Below are 26,834 nucleotides of genomic sequence, written 5' to 3'. Positions count from 1 at the left end.
ATACTTTTTCCAAATTTTACAAATTTGACACTTTTGCTTCTTCGGAGGCTATTTTTGGGAGAAAGGTTCTTCAGGCAGTGGTTCCTTCTGTATAATGAGCCTGCCTATCCCTCCCGTCATCCGTGTACTTTTTGCTTTGGTATTGGTATCCCAGAAGTAATGATGACCCGTGGACTGATCGCACATAACAGAAGAAAACATAATTTATGCTTACCTGATAAATTCCTTTCTTCTGTTGTGCGATCAGTCCACGGCCCGCCCTGTTTTTTAAGGCAGGTAAATATCTTTTAAATTATACTCCAGTCACCACTTCACCCTTGGTTACTCCTTTCTCGTTGATTCTTGGTCGAATGACTGGGACTGACGTAGAGGGGAGGAGCTATATCAGCTCTGCTGGGTGAATCCTCTTGCATTTCCTGTTGGGGAGGAGTTATATCCCAGAAGTAATGATGACCCGTGGACTGATCGCACAACAGAAGAAAGGAATTTATCAGGTAAGCATAAATTATGTTTTTTCATCAGGATAAGGCAGTTTTGCGGACTTCATTTAAATTATTACCTAAAGTTGTGAATTCTAACAACATTAGTAGAGAAATTGTTGTCCCGTTTTTGTGTCCTAATCCTAAGAATTCTTTGGAGAGATCTTTACATTCTTTGGATGTGGTGAGAGCTCTGAAATATGTTGAAGCTACTAAAGATTTCAGGAAGACTTTTAGTCTATTTGTTATCTTTTCTGGTTCCAGGAAGGGTCAGAAGGCTTCTGCCATTACTTTGGCATCTTGGTTAAAGCTTTTGATTCATCAAGCTTATTTGGAGTTGGGTAGAACCCTGCCTCAGAAAATTACAGCTCATTCTACTAGGTCAGTTTCTACTTCCTGGGCTTTTAAGAATGAAGCTTCTGTTGATCAGATTTGCAAAGCAGCAACTTGGTCTTCTTTGCATACATTTACTAAATTCTACCATTTTGATGTTTTTGCTTCTTCGGCAGCAGTTTTTGGTAGAAAAGTTCTTCAGGCAGCTGTTTCAGTTTGATTCTTCTGCTTATGATTTAAGTTTTTTCTTTTCAATTATGAGTCTAAACTTATGATTTGGGTTGTGGATTAATTTTTTTCAGCGGAATTGGCTGTTTTTATTTCTTATCCCTCCCTCTCTAGTGACTCTTGCGTGGAGTCCACATCTTGGTATTGCTATCCCATACGTCACTAGCTCATGGACTCTTGCCAATTACATGAAAGAAAACATAATTTATGTAAGAACTTACCTGATAAATTAATTTCTTTCATATTGGCAAGAGTCCATAAGGCCCACCCCTTTTTATGGTGGTTATTTTTATGTATAAAGCACAATTATTTCCAAATTCCTTTGTTGATGCTTTTTACTCCTTTCTTTATCACCCCACTTCTTGGCTATTCGTTAAACTGAATTCTGGGTGTGGTGAGGGGTGTATTTATAGGCATTTTGAGGTTTGGGAAAGTTTGCCCCTCCTGGTAGGATTGTATATCCCATACGTCACTAGCTTGTGGACTCTTGCCAATATGAAAGAAATGAATTTATCAGGTAAGTTCTTACATAAATTATGTTATGTCCCAAATTAGCTACTGGGAAAAAGAGCACAAAAAAACACCCACAAACCACCAGCATACTAAAATCCCTAAAACAATCCAGGAAAGACCTCAAAGACCACCTAATTAAAGAGCACCAAAAGAAAGCAGTCCTGTTGAAACAAAAATACTTTGATATCACAGACAAAGCGGGATCTTTTCTCGCTAAAACACTTAAGAGAAACCATTTAAATGCACATATACATACCATTACAAACAAACATGGTGAACTTCAAAAGGATAGTAAAAGTATAGAAGAAGTGTTCAGACAGTATTATGCGACCTTGTACATACTTCCACCCAACAAGACATGGAAACTTACCTCAAGGACATGGACTTGCCGACCTTAGATAGGGACGAATCAGATAGCCTGAACTTGCCCATTTTGGTGGAAGAAATGCGATTAAAGACATGCCTGGAGGTAAAAGCCCAGGCCCCGACGGATTTAACATGAAATACTGCAAGACATACATCCACCACCTTACCAGTCCCTTAACAAACACCTTCAATTCATTAATCTACTCCGGAGGATTCTCAGGTAACTCACTCGAAGCCCACATTACAGTCCTCCCCAAACCAGGGAAACCGCCAAATAGACCCAAAAATTTCCGCCCCTTATCCCTCTTAAATTCTGACATAAAAATTTTCGCCAACATACTCGCCACAAGACTGAACAGATACTTACCTAAATAAATTAACACAGACCAGGTGGGCTTAATTCCGGGAAGAGAGGCTAGGGATAACACTCTGAAAATACTACAGATTATCTCCCACGCCCAAGCCACTCGCACCCCTACCATCATAGTTTCCACGGATGCTGAGAAAGCTTTTGACCACGTTAGTTGGCTTTTCCTAAAAACTGTAATGCAGAAAATTAAATTTGGCGACAAATTCTTAGAATTAGTGTTTTCCCTGTACTCTGTCACCACTGCTAAGGTCAATGGCATTTTGTCGGACAGTTTCAATATATACAATGGCACGAGGCAAGGCTGCCCTCTCTTGCCTGCTTTATTTGCGTTATTCATTGAAACCGTTGCCCAACAGATCAGAAATAACAACCTCATCACAGGGATCCGTATTGCGGACATGGAGCACAAGCTGGCGTTATACGCCGACTATGTTCTCCTCTTTCTTACTCAGACTCTTCCTTTCCAAACACCCTTGAGGCTTTTGAGAAGTTTGGCACCCGATATCCAAACAGTATATGCAGCTAATTACAAAACTATGGAAAAAACGTTAACTGCAGACTTATCAAGCTCTTAACAAAATACAATCCCTAATAGAGCAATACATCTGGCAGGGATCTAGGCCCAGAATTGCAAGAAAGAACATGTACTTGCTGAGGGATAGGGGTGAATTGGGTGTACCTAATATTCTCATTTACAAAGAGGCTATAATGCTGCATAAGCTACTGGATTGGTGCTCTAACAATAAACAATGGGTCCAGATCGATAGGCACTTACTGGGCCTATGCAACGCAGGGCTAGCAGCTTGGATACCTCACAAACATAGACCCACTAATATTGTACATTACTCCTCACTGACTTTTTTACGACATGGGATAAATTAATAAGCACATCCACTAACATCTCCAATATCTTGTCCTCCATATGCCACAATGCGGACTTGCCCTAGAATTACAGAGATACTTCACTAGATGTAGGATGTCACATTAAGGGTAGAACAATATCGCTCTTTCGCGTAAATAATACACATAGACCACTCTCCGTCATCCAGGAGATGCACCCCGAGATACCTCTGAATTGGTACGCCTATTCCCAAATCTGCCATTACATAGACACTCATCCCAAGAAGCACCATCTAATTTGAAACACTACTCCATTTGAGTCCATATGTCATTCAGAAAACACCCCAAAACACGCCATATCAAAATTGTACAAACTACTACTTATTAAAGAGCCACAACTCTTGCCTTCTTACACTAACTCATGGGACAAGGAACTGGGCATTAGCATCGCTGCCAAGGACTGGCTGACTGTTTTTTTTTTATTTTTTTTATTGAGATCAAAAATCATACAGACACTGTAGGCACAAGCTTTACATTACAGCAATAAAGCAATTCTGATGTGTACCCTTTAAAATAAAGTCCTCTTTTTTTTTTTTTTTCTTTTCTTTCATATAGACAATTTAGGCCACTCATGGACCATTTATGTGGATATAACATGTAAACAAGAATTAACACAAAACATGAATATAAGTAAACAAAGTAAAAGTGGCATCGATATTGATATAAGTGATGCGAACAAATGAAGGTTAACGATGCTAGGGCTGTAGCCAGACACATCTGCCATAGAATATGCACATATTTAATTGTGTACTTTCGTTATGAGTGTTAGAAATAGGCTATCTAACTGACTTAATCTCTACTATCCTGGAGTGTTATGTTAAGTGTTGCTATATTGATTGATGTGTATGAAATAGTTCCTGAGGTAAGGGAAACAGACTATTGGCCCTCCACCCGGTGGTATGTCCCGTAGGCCCTATTAGAGATGTCATTAACTTTGAGAATGTCCAATATTATATAGTATTTGGGAATTACATATATGTTACACTAGGTACTCTTAGGTATACAACAAAGACTAAAGCACTATGTCAAGCCGTTCCCTTGCACCATGACTCCGGCCTCAAGCCGCTAGGTCCAAGAACCGGGTTATCATGAGTAAGTTTGCGTCTGCCCTCTGCTAATAACCCAAAGGTTGTGCCATATATAACGTGTTAACATATATTCATAAAAGGTGAGGCATACTGAGCTAAGTGTGGAAGTGTTACCTTTAAGATAGTGCTTTCAGTGGTATTACTTAAGTGTGCATATCAATACTTGTCCAGTAAGTGAATTTAATTTTTGCCTTTTAGTTTGTTGGACCCCAGGTATAAACTGAATGAAGGTTATAAGTAAAGACATTTAAAAATCATAACAAACACATAATCAACAGTAATGTTATATGAGAGAACTAAAACAGCAGTGTTTAAACACAATACCGTGCATTTCAGTCAGCTGACAAATATGGTAAGCAGTTTAAATGTGATTGTCAATCTAGCCCCACGACTTGTTTTGTATATAGGGGCAAATCTTGGTAGAGTCCTGATGGTCTCGAGAGATGAAAGGAGACCTGAGTGAAGAGAGCTCCGGCGGGCATACTGGTTCATACCTCATGTGGTCATCTGGTAGTAGAGGGTATTTGCTCATAAAGAGAGAAGTCCCCAGTGAGTGAGTATTGATGTTATAAGGATCTAGGGCATCTGCACAATCGGAGAATGCATATTTTTCAGCCTCTGTATCCCAGGGAACCCCCCTGAAATCCCCTGGGGCCGCAGCCAGCATGTCACGATTCGTTGGGGCATCCTTGTATTATGCAGGTTTGGTTTAATCTTTGTCATCGGGTGTTCCCTCCTGGGTGTTGCTACTTGCAGGTTACTTAACTTCCCATCGGCAACTGAAATATTTTGTAGATGCTTCAGTGGGGAAATATAGGTTTGTTTGTTGACTGTTTGCGGCTGAAGTTTTACCTGTACGCTCAATACTCCGTCTGTTACCGTCATGTTGTTTTGTGTGAGCCATGAGTCTGGTGGGGCTCTCTCGATAAGACCTAGGCAGAGCTGCTCAAATCTGCGCCAATGCTTGTTATTAAAAGCATCGTGAGAGTCCACTTCCCCTGTGTCGGCCATTTTAATTGCAACGTGGCGTATAAGTTTATACTGTTTCTTTACACAAGACTATATCTGTAATCTGTTTTAAAGATCTATCAAAATGTATGATTATTCAGGTCGGTATGTTGATGTGTAAGGCTAAAGCCAAATAGCTCGGAAATCCGAGGGGGGTAGCGCTGCTCTTTAGGTGCCGCCGCACCAGGCCTCAGTTGTCTGTTTTCGAGCTTCAGCTTCAATAAAACAGCTCAGCTTAAGTTGATTAATGCTCAACCACAATGTAGGTCGATGCTGGGTATAATGTTGATAGGTTGGCTGTATAATTACTCTGTAAATCGGCGGATTGAGAGAGTTTCCGCTGGAGCTCAAAATTTTTTTGCCCGATCACTGTTCAGACACGCCCCCAGCAGCCTACACACTATCTACAAAATGGCTAGCAATAAGTGTTGGAGGGGATGTGGAGAGGTAGGCACTCCCACACACATATGGTGGCAGTGCAATAAATTACACGTTCTGGTTGGCGGTCCTCGAGCGACCCACAGATCTTATTATTATTACTTCTACCCAAGCTGCATGACAGTAATGCTAGGGACCTACTGATCCTTATGCTACACAGTGCCAAATCTGAGAAAGAATGGGAGGTAGAGAGTTTCCTACAACTTGAAAGGTACCACCACCTCCAATCGGGCTCATTAGTTACACACAAACTCAAACTATCTTTATGGAACCAGCACAAAGAGCGACATAAACTTAGAATCCACTAACCCCCACTATACCTCACATTAGGTCTTGCCCTCAGACACTCTTTAAGCTAACTGCCAGTGACCTTTTGCGGATAACGTTAACAAATGTAAGATGTCATTCATGTATTACTCTCAAGACTGTAATGCAGAAACCCGGGTCACACGTGCTTCTGTACCGAACCTATGTACTGAAATTGCAGCACCTTTATGGATGATGCATGGACCTTTAATCCAAAAGCACTTTACTGTTGTACCTCATTGTTACGCTATGGAAATACTTTTATTTATGTTTTGTAAACATCTGTTATTTTTTCAAAATAAAAACTTCTTACACCAGCATTTTTACATATGTAAATAAATACATTTTTATCTTGTATTCCATCCTAATGTTATGGCTTTTTGTTATAAACTGATAACGTAAACAAATTGCTATTTTATGTTTCTAGGTAGCTAAGGGAATCTGCCTTTATATTTGTGTCTATATTTACATCTTTTCAGGACTCCATCACAATGTGACAAATTATTCTTGTACTAACAATTTTTGTGAGAATAATAGGGAGATGCATACTTCTTGATTTCCTATTACACACACTCTTGTTTGGGGAGTGGGACTTGGTTACACACGTGCTTGTTTGGGGAGTGGGACTTGGTTACACACGCGCTTGTTTGGGGAGTGGGACTTGGTTACACACGCGCTTGTTTGGGGAGTGGGACTTGGTTACACACACGCTTGTTTGGGGAGTGGGACTTGGTTACACACATGCTTGTTTGGGGAGTGGGACTTGGTTACACACACTCTTGTTTGGGGAGTGGGACTTGGTTACACACGTGCTTGTTTGGGGAGTGGGACTTGGTTACACACGTGCTTGTTTGGGGAGTGGGACTTGGTTACACACACGCTTGTTTGGGGAGTGGGACTTGGTTACACACACGCTTGTTTGGGGAGTGGGACTTGGTTACACACACGCTTGTTTGGGGAGTGGGACTTGGTTACACACACGCTTGTTTGGGGAGTGGGACTTGGTTACACACACGCTTGTTTGGGGAGTGGGACTTGGTTACACACACGCTTGTTTGGGGAGTGGGACTTGGTTACACACATGCTTGTTTGGGGAGTGGGACTTGGTTACACACATGCTTGTTTGGGGAGTGGGACTTGGTTACACACACGCTTGTTTGGGGAGTGGGACTTGGTTACACACACGCTTGTTTGGGGAGTGGGACTTGGTTACATGCATACTTGTTGTGGGAGTGGGACTTGGTTACACACGCGCTTGTTTGGGGAGTGGGACTTGGTTACACACGCGCTTGTTTGGGGAGTGGGACTTGGTTACACACGCGCTTGTTTGGGGAGTGGGACTTGGTTACACATGCGCTTGTTTGGGGAGTGGGACTTGGTTACACACGCGCTTGTTTGGGGAGTGGGACTTGGTTACACACGCGCTTGTTTGGGGAGTGGGACTTGGTTACACACGCGCTTGTTCGGGCGTGTGACTTGGTTACATGCATACTTGTTGTGGGAGTGGGACTTGGTTACACACGCGCTTGTTTGGGGAGTGGGACTTGGTTACACACGCGCTTGTTTGGGGAGTGGGACTTGGTTACACACGCGCTTGTTTGGGGAGTGGGACTTGGTTACACACGCGCTTGTTTGGGGAGTGGGACTTGGTTACACACGTGCTTGTTTGGGGAGTGGGACTTGGTTACACACGCGCTTGTTCGGGCGTGTGACTTGGTTACATGCATACTTGTGGGAGTGGGACTTGGTTACACACGCGCTTGTTTGGGGAGTGGGACTTGGTTACACACGCGCTTGTTTGGGGAGTGGGACTTGGTTACACACGCGCTTGTTTGGGGAGTGGGACATGGTTACACACGCGCTTGTTTGGGGAGTGGGACTTGGTTACACACGCGCTTGTTTGGGGAGTGGGACTTGGTTACACACGCGCTTGTTTGGGGAGTGGGACTTGGTTACACACGCGCTTGTTTGGGGAGTGGGACTTGGTTACACACGCGCTTGTTTGGGGAGTGGGACTTGGTTACACACGCGCTTGTTTGGGGAGTGGGACTTGGTTACACACGCGCTTGTTTGGGGAGTGGGACTTGGTTACACACGCGCTTGTTTGGGGAGTGGGACTTGGTTACACACGCGCTTGTTTGGGGAGTGGGACTTGGTTACATGCATACTTGTTGTGGGAGTGGGACTTGGTTACACACGCGCTTGTTTGGGGAGTGGGACTTGGTTACACACGCGCTTGTTTGGGGAGTGGGACTTGGTTACACACGCGCTTGTTTGGGGAGTGGGACTTGGTTACACACGCGCTTGTTTGGGGAGTGGGACTTGGTTACACACGCGCTTGTTTGGGGAGTGGGACTTGGTTACACACGCGCTTGTTTGGGGGGAGTTGGACTTGGGCTCTAAATAAGCAGCTCTATACCCTAGAGCCAGTATTGTTCTTTGTTTAGGTGTATTTAGACCCTTAATAGTGTGTTCTTATTTTTGCTAAATATATTTTGCTACCCTGCCACTGGGTTTTACAGGACAGGAGGACAGTGATATTATTAGTGAGCAGCACTAAAGTCTTTGTCTCTGAGATATTTCTACCGAGGTTAGGAACATGGTAACCCACTCAATACAGTAATCTGTTGTGGTCACAGAATATTAATCATATAACTGAAATTAGTTGTATCTGTATTGTTTTAGCATCAAAATTGTGACTTGATTCTCATTTGATTCAATATTACTGTGTTTTGTTTTGTTTTATTCAGCACGCTGACTTCCTCCTCGCCCTGCAGATGAATGAAGAGCAGTATCAAAAGGTTTGTGTCGCCCATCCTTGTCTCCTGTCAGCCCCTCTCCTCTTGTCGTGTCTCCTGTCAGCTCCCTCTCCTCTTGTCGTGTCTCCTGTCAGCCCCCTCTCCTCTTGTCGTGTCTCCTGTCAGACCCTCTCCTCTTGTCGTGTCTCCTGTCAGCCCCTCTCCTCTTGTCGTGTCTCCTGTCAGCCCCTCTCCTCTTGTCGTCTCTCCTTTCAGCCCCTCTCCTCTTGTCGTCTCTCCTGTCAGCTCCCTCTCCTCTTGTCGTGTCTCCTGTCAGCCCCCTCTCCTCTTGTCGTGTCTCCTGTCAGCCCCCTCTCCTCTTGTCGTGTCTCCTGTCAGCTCCCTCTCCTCTTGTCGTGTCTCCTGTCAGCCCCCTCTCCTCTTGTCGTGTCTCCTGTCAGCTCCCTCTCCTCTTGTCGTGTCTCCTGTCAGCCCCCTCTCCTCTTGTCGTGTCTCCTGTCAGCCCCTCTCCTCTTGTCGTGTCTCCGGCCAGCCCCTCTCCTCTTGTCGTCTCTCCTGTCAGCTCCCTCTCCTCTTGTCGTGTCTCCTGTCAGCCCCTCTCCTCTTGTCGTGTCTCCTGTCAGCCCCTCTCCTCTTGTCGTGTCTCCTGTCAGCCCCTCTCCTCTTGTCGTGTCTCCTGTCAGCCCCTCTCCTCTTGTCGTCTCTCCGGCCAGCCCCTTTCCTCTTGTCGTGTCTCCTGTCAGCCCCTCTCCTCTTGTCGTGTCTCCTGTCAGCCCCTCTCCTCTTGTCGTGTCTCCTGTCAGCCTCTCTCCTCTTGTCGTGTCTCCTGTCAGCCTCTCTCCTCTTGTCGTGTCTCCTGTCAGCCTCTCTCCTCTTGTCGTGTCTCCTGTCAGCCCCTCTCCTCTTGTCGTGTCTCCTGTCAGCTCCCTCTCCTCTTGTCGTGTCTCCTGTCAGCCCCTCTCCTCTTGTTGTGTCTCCTGTCAGCCCCTCTCCTCTTGTCGTGTCTCCTGTCAGCCCCCTCTCCTCTTGTTGTCTCTCCTGCCAGCCCCCTCTCCTCTTGTCGTCTCTCCTGTCAGCCCCTCTCCTCTTGTCGTCTCTCCTGCCAGCCCCTCTCCTCTTGTCGTCTCTCCTGTCAGCCCCTCTCCTCTTGTCGTCTCTCCTGTCAGCCCCTCTCCTCTTGTCGTGTCTCCTGTCAGCTCCCTCTCCTCTTGTCGTCTCTCCTGTCAGCCCCTCTCCTCTTGTCGTGTCTCCTGCCAGCCCCCTCTCCTCTTGTCGTGTCTCCTGCCAGCCCCCTCTCCTCTTGTTGTCTCTCCTGCCAGCCCCCTCTCCTCTTGTCGTCTCTCCTGCCAGCCCCCTCTCCTCTTGTCGTCTCTCCTGCCAGCCCCCTCTCCTCTTGTCGTGTCTCCTGTCAGCCTCTCTCCTCTTGTCGTGTCTCCTGTCAGCCCCTCTCCTCTTGTCGTCTCTCCTGCCAGCCCCCTCTCCTCTTGTCGTCTCTCCTGCCAGCCCCCTCTCCTCTTGTCGTCTCTCCTGCCAGCCCCTCTCCTCTTGTCGTCTCTCCTGTCAGCCTCTCTCCTCTTGTCGTGTCTCCTGTCAGCCTCTCTCCTCTTGTCGTGTCTCCTGTCAGCCTCTCTCCTCTTGTCGTCTCTCCTGTCAGCCTCTCTCCTCTTGTCGTCTCTCCTGCCAGCCCCTCTCCTCTTGTCGTCTCTCCTGTCAGCCTCTCTCCTCTTGTCATGTCTCCTGTCAGCCTCTCTCCTCTTGTCGTGTCTCCTGTCAGCCTCTCTCCTCTTGTCGTGTCTCCTGTCAGCCTCTCTCCTCTTGTCGTGTCTCCTGTCAGCCTCTCTCCTCTTGTCGTGTCTCCTGTCAGCCTCTCTCCTCTTGTCGTGTCTCCTGTCAGCCCCTCTCCTCTTGTCGTCTCTCCTGTCAGCCCCTCTCCTCTTGTCGTCTCTCCTGTCAGCCTCTCTCCTCTTGTCGTCTCTCCTGCCAGCCCCCTCTCCTCTTGTCGTGTCTCCTGTCAGCCCCCTCTCCTCTTGTCGTCTCTCCTGCCAGCCCCCTCTCCTCTTGTCGTGTCTCCTGTCAGCTCCCTCTCCTCTTGTCGTGTCTCCTGCCAGCCCCCTCTCCTCTTGTCGTCTCTCCTGCCAGCCCCCTCTCCTCTTGTCGTCTCTCCTGCCAGCCCCCTCTCCTCTTGTCGTCTCTCCTGCCAGCCCCCTCTCCTCTTGTCGTGTCTCCTGTCAGCTCCCTCTCCTCTTGTCGTCTCTCCTGTCAGCTCCCTCTCCTCTTGTTGTGTCTCCTGTCAGCTCCCTCTCCTCTTGTCGTGTCTCCTGTCAGCTCCCTCTCCTCTTGTCGTGTCTCCTGTCAGCCCCCTCTCCTCTTGTCGTGTCTCCTGTCAGCCCCCTCTCCTCTTGTCGTCTCTCCTGCCAGCCCCCTCTCCTCTTGTCGTCTCTCCTGCCAGCCCCCTCTCCTCTTGTCGTGTCTCCTGTCAGCCCCTCTCCTCTTGTCGTCTCTCCTGCCAGCCCCTCTCCTCTTGTCGTCTCTCCTGCCAGCCCCCTCTCCTCTTGTCGTCTCTCCTGCCAGCCCCCTCTCCTCTTGTCGTCTCTCCTGCCAGCCCCCTCTCCTCTTGTCGTCTCTCCTGCCAGCCCCCTCTCCTCTTGTCGTCTCTCCTGCCAGCCCCTCTCCTCTTGTCGTCTCTCCTGCCAGCCCCCTCTCCTCTTGTCGTCTCTCCTGCCAGCCCCCTCTCCTCTTGTCGTCTCTCCTGCCAGCCCCCTCTCCTCTTGTCGTCTCTCCTGCCAGCCCCCTCTCCTCTTGTCGTCTCTCCTGCCAGCCCCCTCTCCTCTTGTCGTCTCTCCTGCCAGCCCCCTCTCCTCTTGTCGTCTCTCCTGCCAGCCCCCTCTCCTCTTGTCGTCTCTCCTGCCAGCCCCCTCTCCTCTTGTCGTCTCTCCTGCCAGCCCCCTCTCCTCTTGTCGTCTCTCCTGCCAGCCCCCTCTCCTCTTGTCGTCTCTCCTGCCAGCCCCCTCTCCTCTTGTCGTGTCTCCTGTCAGCCCCTCTCCTCTTGTCGTCTCTCCTGCCAGCCCCCTCTCCTCTTGTCGTCTCCCCTGCCAGCCCCTCTCCTCTTGTCGTCTCCCCTGCCAGCCCCTCTCCTCTTGTCGTCTCTCCTGCCAGCCCCTCTCCTCTTGTCGTCTCTCCTGCCAGCCCCTCTCCTCTTGTCGTCTCTCCTGCCTGCCCCTCTCCTCTTGTTGTCTCTCCTGCCAGCCCCTCTCCTCTTGTCGTCTCTCCTGCCAGCCCCTCTCCTCTTGTCGTCTCTCCTGCCAGCCCCTCTCCTCTTGTCGTCTCTCCTGCCAGCCCCTCTCCTCTTGTCGTCTCTCCTGCCAGCCCCTCTCCTCTTGTCGTCTCTCCTGTCAGCCCCTCTCCTCTTGTCGTCTCTCCTGCCAGCCCCCTCTTCTCTTGTCGTCTCCCCTGCCAGCCCCTCTCCTCTTGCCGTCTCTCCTGCCAGCCCCTCTCCTCTTGTCGTCTCTCCTGCCAGCCCCTCTCCTCTTGTCGTCTCTCCTGCCAGCCCCCTCTCCTCTTGTCGTCTCTCCTGTCAGCCCCTCTTCTCTTGTCGTCTCTCCTGCCAGCCCCTCTCCTCTTGTTGTCTCTCCTGTCAGCCCCTCTCCTCTTGTCGTCTCTCCTGCCAGCCCCTCTCCTCTTGTCGTCTCTCCTGCCAGCCCCTCTCCTCTTGTCGTCTCTCCTGTCAGCCCCTCTCCTCTTGTCGTCTCTCCCCTCTGCGCTATTTGTCTCTCCCCATCCTCTCCTGCCAGCTGCTCTCCCTGTCTCTCCCCTGTATTTTAGAGCAGATTATGTGTTTTTCTGGTGTCCTGTCTTATGATGTTAGTATGTGCTACGCTGTTACTTGCACTTTTATGATGCATGTGCACTACCAGTGAACGTGCCACAGGAAGCATGCAGGTATTAAGTGTTTTTTCTTTAAAAGCCGGATTTATTTATTTTTTATTCTGTAATGACCAGAAGTTCAGATGCCAGCACATTTTTACTGTTTGGTGCTTCTTGGTATCAGTTCATCAGCTCTTATCTCAGGGTGGTCTCCTTTTGCTTTTTGTGTGCCAGGTTAGGGAAGCTATGGGTAACGGAGCCTTGTGCTGGTCCTTTATCTGTATATAACATAATATTACAGCATTAGCTGGGCTACTCCATCATGGACTATAAAATGTAATAAAACTGTCAGGCTGAAAGCTGATGGTGCTCGTCTGCTGTATACCCTGTGCCAATTTGATAGCCTCTGTCTCTGTGTTAACTTTGTGCTGTATTAACGTCTGTGTGCTCTTTTATGTTTCTTTCATACAGGTGGTGAGAGTCCACAATACATTACTTCTGGGAATTACTCTTCTCTACCACCAGGAGGAGGTAAAGATTCCCAAACCCCAAGAGCTCTATAAAACCCCTCCCACCTCACAGGTCACAATCTTGTCTTTGTCTCATCTGGAGATGGTCGAAGCATAAGATGTGCATTTGATTCTTCAGTCTATGTTGACAATCCAATAGTACTTACCTTGAATTTCACAAAAGCAGTAGATTTTTTTCTGGCAAATATTACTTGTTCTCCCATTTTCCGCCCCCCTTTACCATTTGACAGACATCAGCCAATCACAGACTAGTATACGTATACCCTGTGAGCTTGTGCACATGCTCAGTAGGAGCTGGTGCCTCAAAAAATGTACATGTAAAAAGATTGTGCAAAATTTTAGAAATTTGGCAAATTCTTAAAATTGTTTGTTCTGTCCAAATCATAAAAGTTTAATTTTGACTTGAGTGTCCCTTTAAGGAATGATTGTACATCTGCTTTAGGAGAAGAGGTTAAGGATCTATTGTTACTTAAGTTAAAAATAGATTGGTTATATCAGCAAATCTTTCCCCTATTAGTTTGGGTGTTCGTATATTTAGACCATTATGTCTAAGTAAGTGAATCCGAGTGATCCCTATACGACATCTTAATTTGTTTTCAAGTACAGAGTCAGCTTAATTCCCTTTAAAGTATAATATTTAAGACCCAACTCTACATAGTTCTAAATCGTGTATATGGAACTTCAACTCGGCTATACAAGTACTAAGTTCAGGAGTTGGGATATTACGATAACTGTTCTCCAATCATCTTAGTTCACAATGAGATTGGGAAAGCTTGAGACCTTGTGACTTCTTTAGAAAAGTTAGTCTATAAATTATATGATCTCGGATAGTGACTTTTAAAGCTCCCCAAAGCATGAGGTCAGATACTGTATGATTATCATTGAGTAATAAGTATTCTTGGACGTTTATGCGTAATTCCTCACAATAAGGAATATCAGAAATAATTTTTGGTGGTAAACACCACTGAAATCTAGATGAGGTCTTATCTAATGTACTGAGATAAATTTACACTTAGTCATGATCCAACTGTGGGCAGATTTAATTATATCTAAAGTACTCCCTTAGCAAAAAAAGTAATCAAGTCTAGCAAATGAATAATGAGGGGAGAAGTGAGTGTAGTCTTTTTCAGAAGAGTTGTAAGAGCACCAGATGATATAGTAATTATAGCGTGACATTAATGCTTTCAATTTGGAGGCTAAAGATTCCACACGAGGGTCCCTTCCAGACGTGAGAGAAGATAGTTTGTCCCACCTGACACCCGAAACCATATTAAAACCCATACTTTCTTTCATGTAATTAGCAAGAGTCCATTAGCTAGTGACGTATGGGATATACATTCCTACCAGGAGGGGCAAAGTTTCCCAAACCTCAAAATGCCTATAAATACACCCCTCACCACACCCACAATTCAGTTTTACAAACTTTGCCTCCGATGGAGGTGGTGAAGTAAGTTTGTGCTAGATTCTACGTTGATATGCGCTCCGCAGCAAGTTGGAGCCCGGTTTTCCTCTCAGCGTGCAGTGAATGTCAGAGGGATGTGAGGAGAGTATTGCCTATTTGAATGCAATGATCTCCTTCTACGGGGTCTATTTCATAGGTTCTCTGTTATCGGTCGTAGAGATTCATCTCTTACCTCCCTTTTCAGATCGACGATATACTCTTATATATACCATTACCTCTGCTGATTCTCGTTTCAGTACTGGTTTGGCTTTCTACAAACATGTAGATGAGTGTCCTGGGGTAAGTAAATCTTATTTTCTGTGACACTCTAAGCTATGGTTGGGCACTTTGTTTATAAAGTTCTAAATATATGTATTCAAACATTTATTTGCCTTGACTCAGAATGTTCAACTTTCCTTATTTTTCAGACAGTCAGTTTCATATTTGGGATTATGCATTTGAATTATTCATTTTTTCTTACCTTCAAAAATTTGACTCTTTCTCCAACATAGGTGTGTCCGGTCCACGGCGTCATCCTTACTTGTGGGATATTCTCTTCCCCAACAGGAAATGGCAAAGAGTCCCAGCAAAGCTGGTCACATGATCCCTCCTAGGCTCCGCCTACCCCAGTCATTCTCTTTGCCGTTGCACAGGCAACATCTCCACGGAGATGGTTAAGAGTTTTTTGGCTTAAAAGCATTATCCGATTGGCTTATGAGACTGCCGGACGGCAGCCTCCTGAAAGAATCACAGCTCACTCTACTAGGGCTGTGGCTTCCACATGGGCCTTCAAGAACGAGGCTTCTGTTGACCAGATATGTAAGGCAGCGACTTGGTCTTCACTGCACACTTTTGCCAAATTTTACAAATTTGATACTTTTGCTTCTTCGGAGGCTATTTTTGGGAGAAAGGTTTTGCAAGCTGTGGTGCCTTCTGTTTAGGTGACCTGATTTGCTCCCTCCCTTCATCCGTGTCCTAAAGCTTTGGTATTGGTTCCCACAAGTAAGGATGACGCCGTGGACCGGACACACCTATGTTGGAGAAAACAGAATTTCTCCAACATAGGTGTGTCCGGTCCACGGCGTCATCCTTACTTGTGGAATATTCTCTTCCCCAACAGGAAATGGCAAAGAGCCCAGCAAAGCTGGTCACATGATCCCTCCTAGGCTCCGCCTACCCCAGTCATTCTCTTTGCCGTTGCACAGGCAACATCTCCACGGAGATGGTTAAGAGTTTTTTGGTGTTTAAATGTAGTTTTTATCCTTCAATCAAGTGTTTGTTATTTTAAAATAGTGCTGGTATGTACTATTTACTCTGAAACAGAAAAGAGATGAAGATTTCTGTTTGTAAGAGGAAGATGATTTTAGCAAACGTTACTAAAATCGATTGCTGTTTCCACACAGGACTGTTGAGATGAAGTAACTTCAGTTGGGGGAAACAGTTGGCAGACTTTTCTGCTTGAGGTATGACTGGCCACATTTCTAACAAGACTATGTAATGCTGGAAGGCTGTCATTTTCCCTATGGGGACCGGTAAGCCATTTTCTTAGATTAAGTAAAAGAATAAAGGGCTTCATAAGGGCTTAAAAAACTGGTAGACATTTTTCTGGGCTAAAACGATTACTTTGCTAAGCATATTTTGCAGATTATAACTCTTAATAGTTATTATAATCTTGGGGATTGTTTTAAAAAAACGGCAGGCACTGTATTGGACACCTTTTTCAGATGGGGACCTTTTCTATTCATAGGCAGAGCCTCATTTTAGCGCCACTAATGCGCAGTTGTTTTTGGAGAGCAAGGCATGCAGATGCATGTGTGAGGAGCTAAGAACCACTGAAAAAGCTTATAGAAGGCGTCATTTGGTATCGTATTCCCCTCTGGGCTTGGTTGGGTCTCAGCAAAGCAGATACCTGGGACTGTATAGGGGTTAAATGTAAAAACGGCTCCGGTTCCGTTATTTTAAGGGTTAAAGTTTTCAAATTTGGTGTGCAATACTTTTAAGGCTTTAAGACACTGTGGTGAAATTTTGGTGAATTTTGAACAATTCCTTCATACTTTTTCACATATTCAGTAATAAAGTGTGTTCAGTTTAAAATTTAAAGTGACAGTAACGGTTTTATTTTAAAACGTTTTTTGTGCTTTGTTGACAAGTTTAAGCCTGTTTAACATGTCTGAACCATCAGATAAGCGATGTTCTATATGTATGAAAGCCAAGGTTTCTCCCCATTTAAATTTATGTGATGATTGTGCGATAGTGTCCAAGCAAAGTAGGGACAATGATGCCACAGATAATGATATTGCCCAAGATGATTCCTCAAATGAGGGGAGTAAGCATGATACTGCATCATCCCCTTCTGTGTCTACACCAGTTTTGCCCACACAAGAGGCCCCTAGTACATCTAGTGCGCCAATACTTATTACCATGCAACAATTAACGGCTGTAATTGATAATTCTATTGCAAACATTTTATCCAAAATGCCTACTTATCAGAGAAAGCGCGATTGCTCTGTTTTAAACACTGAAGAGCAAGAGGACGCTGATGATATCTGTTCTGACATACCCTCACACCAATCTGAAGGGGCCAGGAGGGAGGTTTTGTCTGAGGGAGAAATTTCAGATTCAGGAAAAATTTCTCAACAAGCTGAACCTGATGTTGTAACATTTAAATTTAAATTAGAACATCTCCGCGCACTGCTTAAGGAGGTATTATCTACTCTGGATGATTGTGACAATTTGGTCATTCCAGAGAAATTATGTAAGATGGACAAGTTCCTAGAGGTTCCGGTGCCCCCCGATGCTTTTCCTATACCCAAGCGGGTGGCGGACATAGTAAATAAGGAGTGGGAAAGGCCCGGCATACCTTTTGTTCCTCCCCCTATATTTAAAAAATTATTTCCTATAGTCGACCCCAGAAAGGACTTATGGCAGACAGTCCCCAAGGTCGAGGGGGCGGTTTCTACTCTAAACAAACGCACTACTATTCCTATAGAAGATAGTTGTGCTTTCAAAGATCCTATGGATAAAAAATTAGAGGGTTTGCTTAAAAAGATGTTTGTTCAGCAAGGTTACCTTCTACAACCAATTTCATGCATTGTTCCTGTCACTACGGCAGCGTGTTTCTGGTTCGAAGAACTAGAAAAGTCGCTCAATAAAGAATCTTCGTATGAGGAGGTTATGGACAGAGTTCATGCACTTAAATTGGCTAACTCTTTTATTTTAGATGCCGCTTTGCAATTAGCTAGATTAGCGGCGAAAAATTCAGGGTTTACTATCGTGGCGCGCAGAACGCTTTGGCTATAGTCTTGGTCAGCGGATGTGTCTTCCAAGACAAAATTGCTTAACATCCCTTTCAAGGGTAAAACACTGTTTGGTCCTGATTTGAAAGAGATTATTTCAGACATCACCGGGGGAAAGGGCCACGCCCTCCCTCAGGATAGGTCTTTTAAGGCTAAAAATAAGCCTAATTTTCGTCCCTTTCGCAGAAACGGACCAGCCTCTAATTCTACATCCTCTAAGCAAGAGGGTAATACTTCACAACCCAAACCAGCCTGGAGACCGATGCAAGGCTGGAACAAGGGTAAGCAGGCCAAGAAGCCTGCCACTGCTACCAAAACAGCCTGAAGGGATGGCCCCCGATCCGGGACCGGATCTGATGGGGGGCAGACTTTCTCTCTTTGCTCAGGCTTGGGCAAGAGATGTTCAGGATCCTTTGGCACTAGAAATAGTTTCTCAAGGTTATCTCCTAGAATTCAAGGAACTACCCCCAAGGGGAAGGTTCCACAGGTCTCAATTATCTTCAAACCAAATAAAAAGACAGGCATTCTTACATTGTGTAGAAGACCTGTTAAAGATGGGAGTAATTCATCCAGTTCCAATAGGAGAACAAGGGATGGGGTTTTACTCCAACCTGTTCATAGTTCCCAAAAAAGAGGGAACATTCAGACCAATTTTAGATCTCAAGATCCTAAACAAATTTCTCAGGGTTCCATCGTTCAAAATGGAAACCATTCGAACGATCCTTCCCACCATCCAGGAAGGTCAATTTATGACCACGGTGGATTTAAAGGATGCGTACCTACATATTCCTATCCACAAGGAACATCATCAGTTCCTAAGGTTCGCTTTTCTGGACAAGCATTACCAGTTTGTGGCACTTCCATTCGGATTAGCCACTGCTCCGAGAATTTTCACAAAGGTACTAGGGTCCCTTCTAGCGGTTCTAAGGCCAAGGGGCATTGCAGTAGTACCTTACTTGGACGACATCCTGATTCAAGCGTCGTCTCTGTCAAAAGCAAAGGCTCATACGGACATCGTCCTAGCCTTTCTCAGATCTCACGGATGGAAAGTGAACAAGGAAAAAAGTTCTCTGTCCCCGTCAACAAGAGTTCCCTTCTTGGGAACAATAATAGATTCCTTAGAAATGAGGATTTTTCTGACAGAGGTCAGAAAATCAAAAATTCTAAGCTCTTGTCAAGTACTTCATTCTGTTCTTTGTCCTTCCATAGCGCAGTGCATGGAAGTAATAGGATTGATGGTTGCAGCAATGGACATAGTTTCTTTTGCGCGAATTCATCTAAGACCATTACAACTGTGCATGCTCAGACAGTGGAATGGGGATTATACAGACTTGTCTCCGACGATTCAAGTAGATCAAAAGACCAGAGATTCACTCCGTTGGTGGCTGATCCTGGACAACCTGTCACAGGGAATGAGCTTCCGCAGACCAGAGTGGGTCATTGTCACGACCGACGCCAGTCTGGTGGGCTGGGGCGCGGTCTGGGAACCCCTGAAAGCTCAGGGTCTATGGTCTCGGGAAGAATCTCTTCTCCCGATAAACATTCTGGAACTGAGAGCGATATTCAATGCTCTCAAAGCTTGGCCTCAACTAGCAAAGGCCAAATTCATAAGGTTTCAATCAGACAACATGACGACTGTTGCATATATCAACCATCAGGGGGGAACAAGAAGTTCCCTGGCGATGGAGGAAGTGACCAAGATAATTCAATGGGCGGAGGATCACTCCTGCCACTTGTCTGCAATCCACATCCCAGGAGTGGAAAATTGGGAGGCGGATTTTCTGAGTCGTCAGACATTCCATCCGGGGGAGTGGGAACTCCATCCGGAAATCTTTGCCCAAATAACTCAATTATGGGGCATTCCAGACATGGATCTGATGGCCTCTCGTCAGAACTTCAAGGTTCCTTGCTACGGGTCCAGATCCAGGGATCCCAAGGCGACTCTAGTAGATGCACTAGTAGCACCTTGGACCTTCAACCTAGCTTATGTATTCCCACCGTTTCCTCTCATTCCCAGGCTGGTAGCCAGGATCAATCAGGAGAGGGCTTCGGTGATCTTGATAGCTCCTGCGTGGCCACGCAGGACTTGGTATGCAGACCTGGTGAATATGTCATCGGCTCCACCATGGAAGCTACCTTTGAGACAGGACCTTCTTGTTCAAGGTCCATTCGAACATCCAAATCTGGTTTCCCTCCAACTGACGGCTTGGAGATTGAACGCTTGATTTTATCAAAGCGTGGGTTTTCAGATTCTGTAATAGATACTCTGATTCAGGCCAGAAAGCCTGTAACTAGAAAAATTTACCATAAAATATGGAAAAAATATATCTGTTGGTGTGAATCTAAAGGATTCCCATGGAACAAGATAAAAATTCCTAAGATTCTATCCTTTCTACAAGAAGGTTTGGAGAAAGGATTATCTGCAAGTTCTCTGAAGGGACAGATCTCTGCTTTATCTGTTTTACTTCACAAAAGGCTGGCAGCTGTGCCAGACGTTCAAGCGTTTGTTCAGGCTCTGGTTAGAATCAAGCCTGTTTACAGACCTTTGACTCCTCCCTGGAGTCTAAATCTAGTTCTTTCAGTTCTTCAAGGGGTTCCGTTTGAACCCTTACATTCCGTAGATATTAAGTTATTATCTTGGAAAGTTTTGTTTTTGGTTGCAATTTCTTCTGCTAGAAGAGTTTCAGAGTTATCTGCTCTGCAGTGTTCTCCGCCCTATCTGGTGTTCCTTGCAGATAAGGTGGTTTTGCGTACTAAGCCTGGTTTTCTTCCGAAAGTTGTTTCCAACAAAAATATTAACCAGGAGATAGTTGTACCACCTTTGTGTCCGAACCCAGTTTCAAAGAAGGAACGTTTGTTACACAATTTGGACGTAGTCCGTGCTCTAAAATTCTATTTAGAGGCTACTAAAGATTTCAGACAAACATCTTCTTTGTTTGTTGTTTATTCTGGTAAAAGGAGAGGTCAAAAAGCAACTTCTACCTCTCTTTCTTTTTGGCTTAAAAGCATTATCCGATTGGCTTATGAGACTGCCGGACGGCAGCCTCCTGAAAGAATCACAGCTCACTCCACTAGGGCTGTGGCTTCCACATGGGCCTTCAAGAACGAGGCTTCTGTTGACCAGATATGTAAGGCAGCGACTTGGTCTTCACTGCACACTTTTGCCAAATTTTACAAATTTGATACTTTTGCTTCTTCGGAGGCTATTTTTGGGAGAAAGGTTTTGCAAGCCGTGTTGCCTTCCATTTAGGTGACCTGATTTGCTCCCTCCCTTCATCCGTGTCCTAAAGCTTTGGTATTGGTTCCCACAAGTAAGGATCACGCCGTGGACCGGACACACCTATGTTGGAGAAAACAGAATTTATGCTTACCTGATAAATTACTTTCTCCAACGGTGTGTCCGGTCCACGGCCCGCCCTGTTTTTTTTTAATGAGGTCTGATGAATTATTTTCTCTAACTACAGTCACCACGGTATCATATGGTTTCTCCTATGCATATTTCCTCCTGTACGTCGGTCGAATGACTGGGGTAGGCGGAGCCTAGGAGGGATCATGTGACCAGCTTTGCTGGGCTCTTTGCCATTTCCTGTTGGGGAAGAGAATATCCCACAAGTAAGGATGACGCCGTGGACCGGACACACCGTTGGAGAAAGTAATTTATCAGGTAAGCATAAATTCAGTTTTTTTCCCTGTGGGCTGTTAGGCTCGCGGGGGCTGAAAATGCTTCATTTTATTGCGTCATTCTTGGCGCTGACTTTTTTGGCGCAAAAATTCTTTTCCGTTTCCGGCGTCATACGTGTCACCGGAAGTTGCGTCATTTTTTGACGTTATTTTGCGCCAAGAATGTCGGCGTTCCGGATGTGGCGTCATTTTTGGCGCCAAAAGCATTTAGACGCCAAATAATGTGGGCGTCTTATTTGGCGCTAAAAAATATGGGCGTCTCTTTTGTCTCCACATTATTTGTCTCATTTTTCATTGCTTCTGGTTGCTAGAAGCTTGTTCTTTGGCATTTTTTCCCATTCCTGAAACTGTCATTTAAGGAATTTGATCAATTTTGCTTTATATATATGTTGTTTTTTCTCTTACATATTGCAAGATGTTCCACGTTGCATCTGAGTCAGAAGATACTACAGGAAAATCGCTGTCTAGTGCTGGATCTACCAAAGCTAAGTGTATCTGCTGTAAACTTTTGGTAGCTATTCCTACGGCTGTTGTTTGTATTAATTGTCATGACAAACTTGTTAATGCAGATAATATTTCCTTTAGTAAAGTACCATTGCCTGTTGCAGTTCCTTCAACATCTAAGGTGCAGAATGTTCCTGATAACATAAGAGATTTTGTTTCTGAATCCATCAAGAAGGCTATGTCTGTTATTTCTCCTTCTAGTAAACGTAAAAAATCTTTTAAAACTTCTCTCCCTACAGATGAATTTTTAAATGAACATCATCATTCTGATGACTCTTCCGGTTCAGAGGATTCTGTCTCAGAGATTGATGCTGATAAATCTTCATATTTATTTAAAATGGAATTTATTCGTTCTTTACTTAAAGAAGTACTAATTGCTTTAGAAATAGAGGATTCTGGTCCTCTTGATACTAATTCTAAACGTTTAGATAAGGTATTTAAATCTCCTGTGGTTATTCCAGAAGTTTTTCCTGTTCCTAATGCAATTTCTGCAGTAATTTCCAAAGAATGGGATAAATTGGGTAATTCATTTACTCCTTCTAAACGTTTTAAGCAATTATATCCTGTGCCGTCTGACAGATTAGAATTTTGGGATAAAATCCCTAAAGTTGATGGGGCTATTTCTACCCTTGCTAAACGTACTACTATTCCTACGTCAGATGGTACTTCGTTTAAGGATCCTTTAGATAGGAAAATTGAATCCTTTCTAAGAAAAGCTTACCTGTGTTCAGGTAATCTTCTTAGACCTGCTATATCTTTGGCTGATGTTGCTGCAGCTTCAACTTTTTGGTTGGAAACTTTAGCGCAACAAGTAACACATCATGATTCTCATGATTTTATTATTCTTCTTCAGCATGCTAATAATTTTATCTGTGATGCCATTTTTGATATTTTCAGAGTTGATGTCAGGTTTATGTCTCTAGCTATTTTAGCTAGAAGAGCTTTATGGCTTAAGACTTGGAATGCTGATATGGCTTCTAAATCAACTCTACTTTCCATTTGTTTCCAGGGTAACAAATTATTTGGTTCTCAGTTGGATTCTATTATCTCAACTGTTACTGGTGGGAAAGGAACTTTTTTACCACAGGATAAAAAATCTAAGGGTAAAAACAGGGCTAATAATCGTTTTCGTTCCTTTCGTTTCAACAAAGAACAAAAGCCTAATCCTTCATCCTCAGGAGCAGTTTCAGTTTGGAAACCATCTCCGGTCTGGAATAAATCCAAGCCTGCTAGAAAGGCAAAGCCTGCTTCTAAGTCCACATGAAGGTGCGGCCCTCATTCCAGCTCAGCTGGTAGGGGGCAGGTTACGTTTTTTCAAAGAAATTTGGATCAATTCTGTTCACAATCTTTGGATTCAGAACATTGTTTCAGAAGGGTACAGAATTGGTTTCAAGATGAGACCTCCTGCAAAGAGATTTTTTCTTTCCCGTGTCCCAGTAAATCCAGTGAAAGCTCAAGCATTTCTGAATTGTGTTTCAGATCTAGAGTTGGCTGGAGTAATTATGCCAGTTCCAGTTCCGGAACAGGGGATGGGGTTTTATTCAAATCTCTTCATTGTACCAAAGAAGGAGAATTCCTTCAGACCAGTTCTGGATCTAAAAATATTGAATCGTTATGTAAGGATACCAACGTTCAAGATGGTAACTGTAAGGACTATCTTGCCTTTTGTTCAGCAAGGGCATTATATGTCCACAATAGATTTACAGGATGCATATCTGCATATTCCGATTCATCCAGATCATTATCAGTTCCTGAGATTCTCTTTTCTGGACAAGCATTACCAGTTTGTGGCTCTGCCGTTTGGCCTAGCTACAGCTCCAAGAATTTTTACAAAGGTTCTCGGTGCCCTTCTGTCTGTAATCAGAGAACAGGGTAAATTATTTTCAGCAGGAATTGGCTGTCTTTATTTTATCCCTCCCTCTCTAGTGACTCTTGTGTGGAAGATCCACATCTTGGGTAATCATTATCCCATACGTCACTAGCTCATGGACTCTTGCTAATTACATGAAAGAAAACATAATTTATGTAAGAACTTACCTGATAAATTCATTTCTTTCATATTAGCAAGAGTCCATGAGGCCCGCCCTTTTTTTGTGGTGGTTATGATTTTGTATAAAGCACAATTATTCCAATTCCTTATTTTATTTGCTTTCGCACTTTTTTCTTATCACCCCACTTCTTGGCTATTCGTTAAACTGAATTGTGGGTGTGGTGAGGGGTGTATTTATAGGCATTTTGAGGTTTGGGAAACTTTGCCCCTCCTGGTAGGAATGTATATCCCATACGTCACTAGCTCATGGACTCTTGCTAATATGAAAGAAATTAATTTATCAGGTAAGTTCTTACATAAATTATGTTTTTCACTATGTGTCCCTGATGTACTCTATCTATTAATGTAAGAATTTTTCTAAATGATTGATTTTGCTTAGAATTAGGTAAATATACAGAAACAAAAGTGTGGTCTAATTTACATATTAAGATGAGGTATATGAATAAGTTCATAGGCTACCTGCTTATTGATAAGAATAGCTACCCCTCTAGCTTTTTGTAATATAAGAAGAATGTTCAACTGTCTGGTATTGTTTATATTTTAAGCCCGAAACATCCTCTGCCCTCCAATGAGTCTCCTGTAAGAAGACTACACCAGGGTGAGACTGTAGTGAAGAATGCAAAAAAGTCCCCGTTTGGCTGGAGTATTTAAAGGGATATGAAACCCACATTTTTTCTTTCATGATTTAGAAAGAACATGCAATTTTAAACAACTTTCTAATTTACTTCTATTATCTAATTTGCTTAATTCGCTTTATATCCTTTGCTGAAAAGCATATCTAGATACGCTCAGTAGTGGTGGTTGCACATAAATGCCTTGTATGATTGGCTCATCCATGTGCATTGCTATTTCTTCAACAAAGGATATCTAAAGAATGAAGCAAATGAGATAATAGAAGTTAATTGGAATGTTGTTTAAAATTGTATTCTGTACCTGAATCATGAAAGAAAACTTTTAGGTTTAGATGTTTAAATGTATGGGCTGCCATTTGTGTTCATAAGGATATATTAGAAGCACTGGCAAGAAGTGAACACAGACGTGGAAAAAGAAAAGAACAATAAAAAGAAAAGATAGAAAGGGAAAAAATATTTAAATCCAGGTGGAAATAATCCACATATAGTGTACCCTAGGGGCATCTTATCAATGGGGGGACAAAATGATTATGTCTCTGAGTACAAGTACTGTACTGATTATCATCAATGCAAAACAAGCTAATATCATTCCAGTATTAACAATACAAATTTATCATTTTAAAGTTGAGAGTTTAAATAAGAAAAGAAAAATATTTATCGTAATCCAGGATGAATTAGAAAGAAGAGGAGTGTATATAACTGGAATAAGTGACTACCTTCTTCAGTGAAATGTACTCCTTCTGGGCGATGTAGGAGTAAATGAAATTGTGATAAGACCAACTCTAGCAAGTAGAGTGGGAAAGAAAGAATAGGTAGATTGGGAAATAAAGGGGTGCAGTGGCTCCTCTCTCTGGGGTATTTACAAACTGGTTGAGCAGGTAATGAAGAACAATAACCAGACTAACAGTATGTGTTTTGTAAAGAAAATCGAGTAATCAGGCACCTTATGTGGGCTACTCCTGTGCCCCCCCCCAACACACACACGTTCACCTAAACATCAACAAAAAATTAGAGGGAAAAAATCTTTGTAACAATCTTGTAAGTAATCTGATTCTGGGGGCACAGGATGATTGCTAAGCAGTGAAATTGCTAATTTGCTGTATGCCAGAGAGAGTTGCTTTGAATTGATAAACATCCAGCTAATGCTGGAAACCAAGAGGATAAAACACGTTGGATATGAAGACTTTTTTTGTTGTTGTTGACATCTACAGTATCTTGTTATATAAAACAGATCTACCTTTAGTTACCAGTTATATATGCACTTGATTTCTTTCCAATGGCATGGAGAGTCCACAAAATCATTCCAATTTCTAGTGGGAATTCAACTCCTGGCCACCAGGAGAGGAGGCAAAGAACACCCCAGCAAAGCTGTTAAGCTTCACCCCCACTTCCCATAAACCCCCAGTCATTCTTTGCCTTGTACATCATCAGGAGGATGTGCGAACATGGTGTCTGAAGATGTTAATCTTTTAATGGGTACTTTTCCCTGCAAGCAAGGATTGGGGATATGTTGTGTCCATGTAATCCTCTTGAGTAAGAGTAATGTTGGCTTTTAACACTTGGAAGACGGCGAGGTAGTCCTTGCTTCCCTTCCAACATTTGTGCTACCCCTATATAGAAAACCAGGGTTGGGCACTCTGCTTTTCTTTTTCTACAGGTCCCTGTCAGAGGTCAGCTAAGTCTGTCAGACCTGCAGTTGGTGAGAAGGAAGACTTCTAACCGTGAGTCCCTCTATCCCTTCCCCCATGGCTTCTGGCCTAATTGAGGCATAATAGGGATGAGGGATTTTTCTTATTTATTTTGCTGGGTACCCTCCAATGGAGGTGGGCAATGAGGGGAGGTGACATAGTAGCCACAGATTATGACTTCTATTGGAGTTTTTAATATAGTGTGCTTATGTACTCCGTCTCAAGGGCGGCGGTTTCATCTCCCCTTACTGGAAATAATCAGACAACCGCACACTAATATTCAGTAGGCTGGAAACTCCTTTCAGGTAAGGGTTTTTTTATGCGGCCTTCCTATTCTTTTTTTGAAGTAAATGGAGTGTA

At 44.2% G+C, this 26,834-nt stretch overlaps 1 protein-coding gene across 1 annotated transcript in view; it reads left to right on the top strand.

Annotated features, from left to right (window-relative positions):
• RNF216 (ring finger protein 216) overlaps positions 1–26,834 on the top strand; it is a gene marked incomplete in the record, with an annotated part of 472,645 nt that overhangs the window by 165,454 nt on the left and 280,357 nt on the right. Inside the window, 1 exon segment of the mRNA XM_053694600.1 lies at positions 8,780–8,830. Coding sequence (XP_053550575.1) covers positions 8,780–8,830 — 51 coding nt within the window.

Source organism: Bombina bombina, chromosome 11, assembly GCF_027579735.1.
Source record: "Bombina bombina isolate aBomBom1 chromosome 11, aBomBom1.pri, whole genome shotgun sequence".
NCBI lineage: Eukaryota > Metazoa > Chordata > Amphibia > Anura > Bombinatoridae > Bombina > Bombina bombina.
The sequence above is the reverse complement of the archived record's forward strand: the minus strand, read 5'-3'. Positions and strand labels throughout refer to the sequence as shown.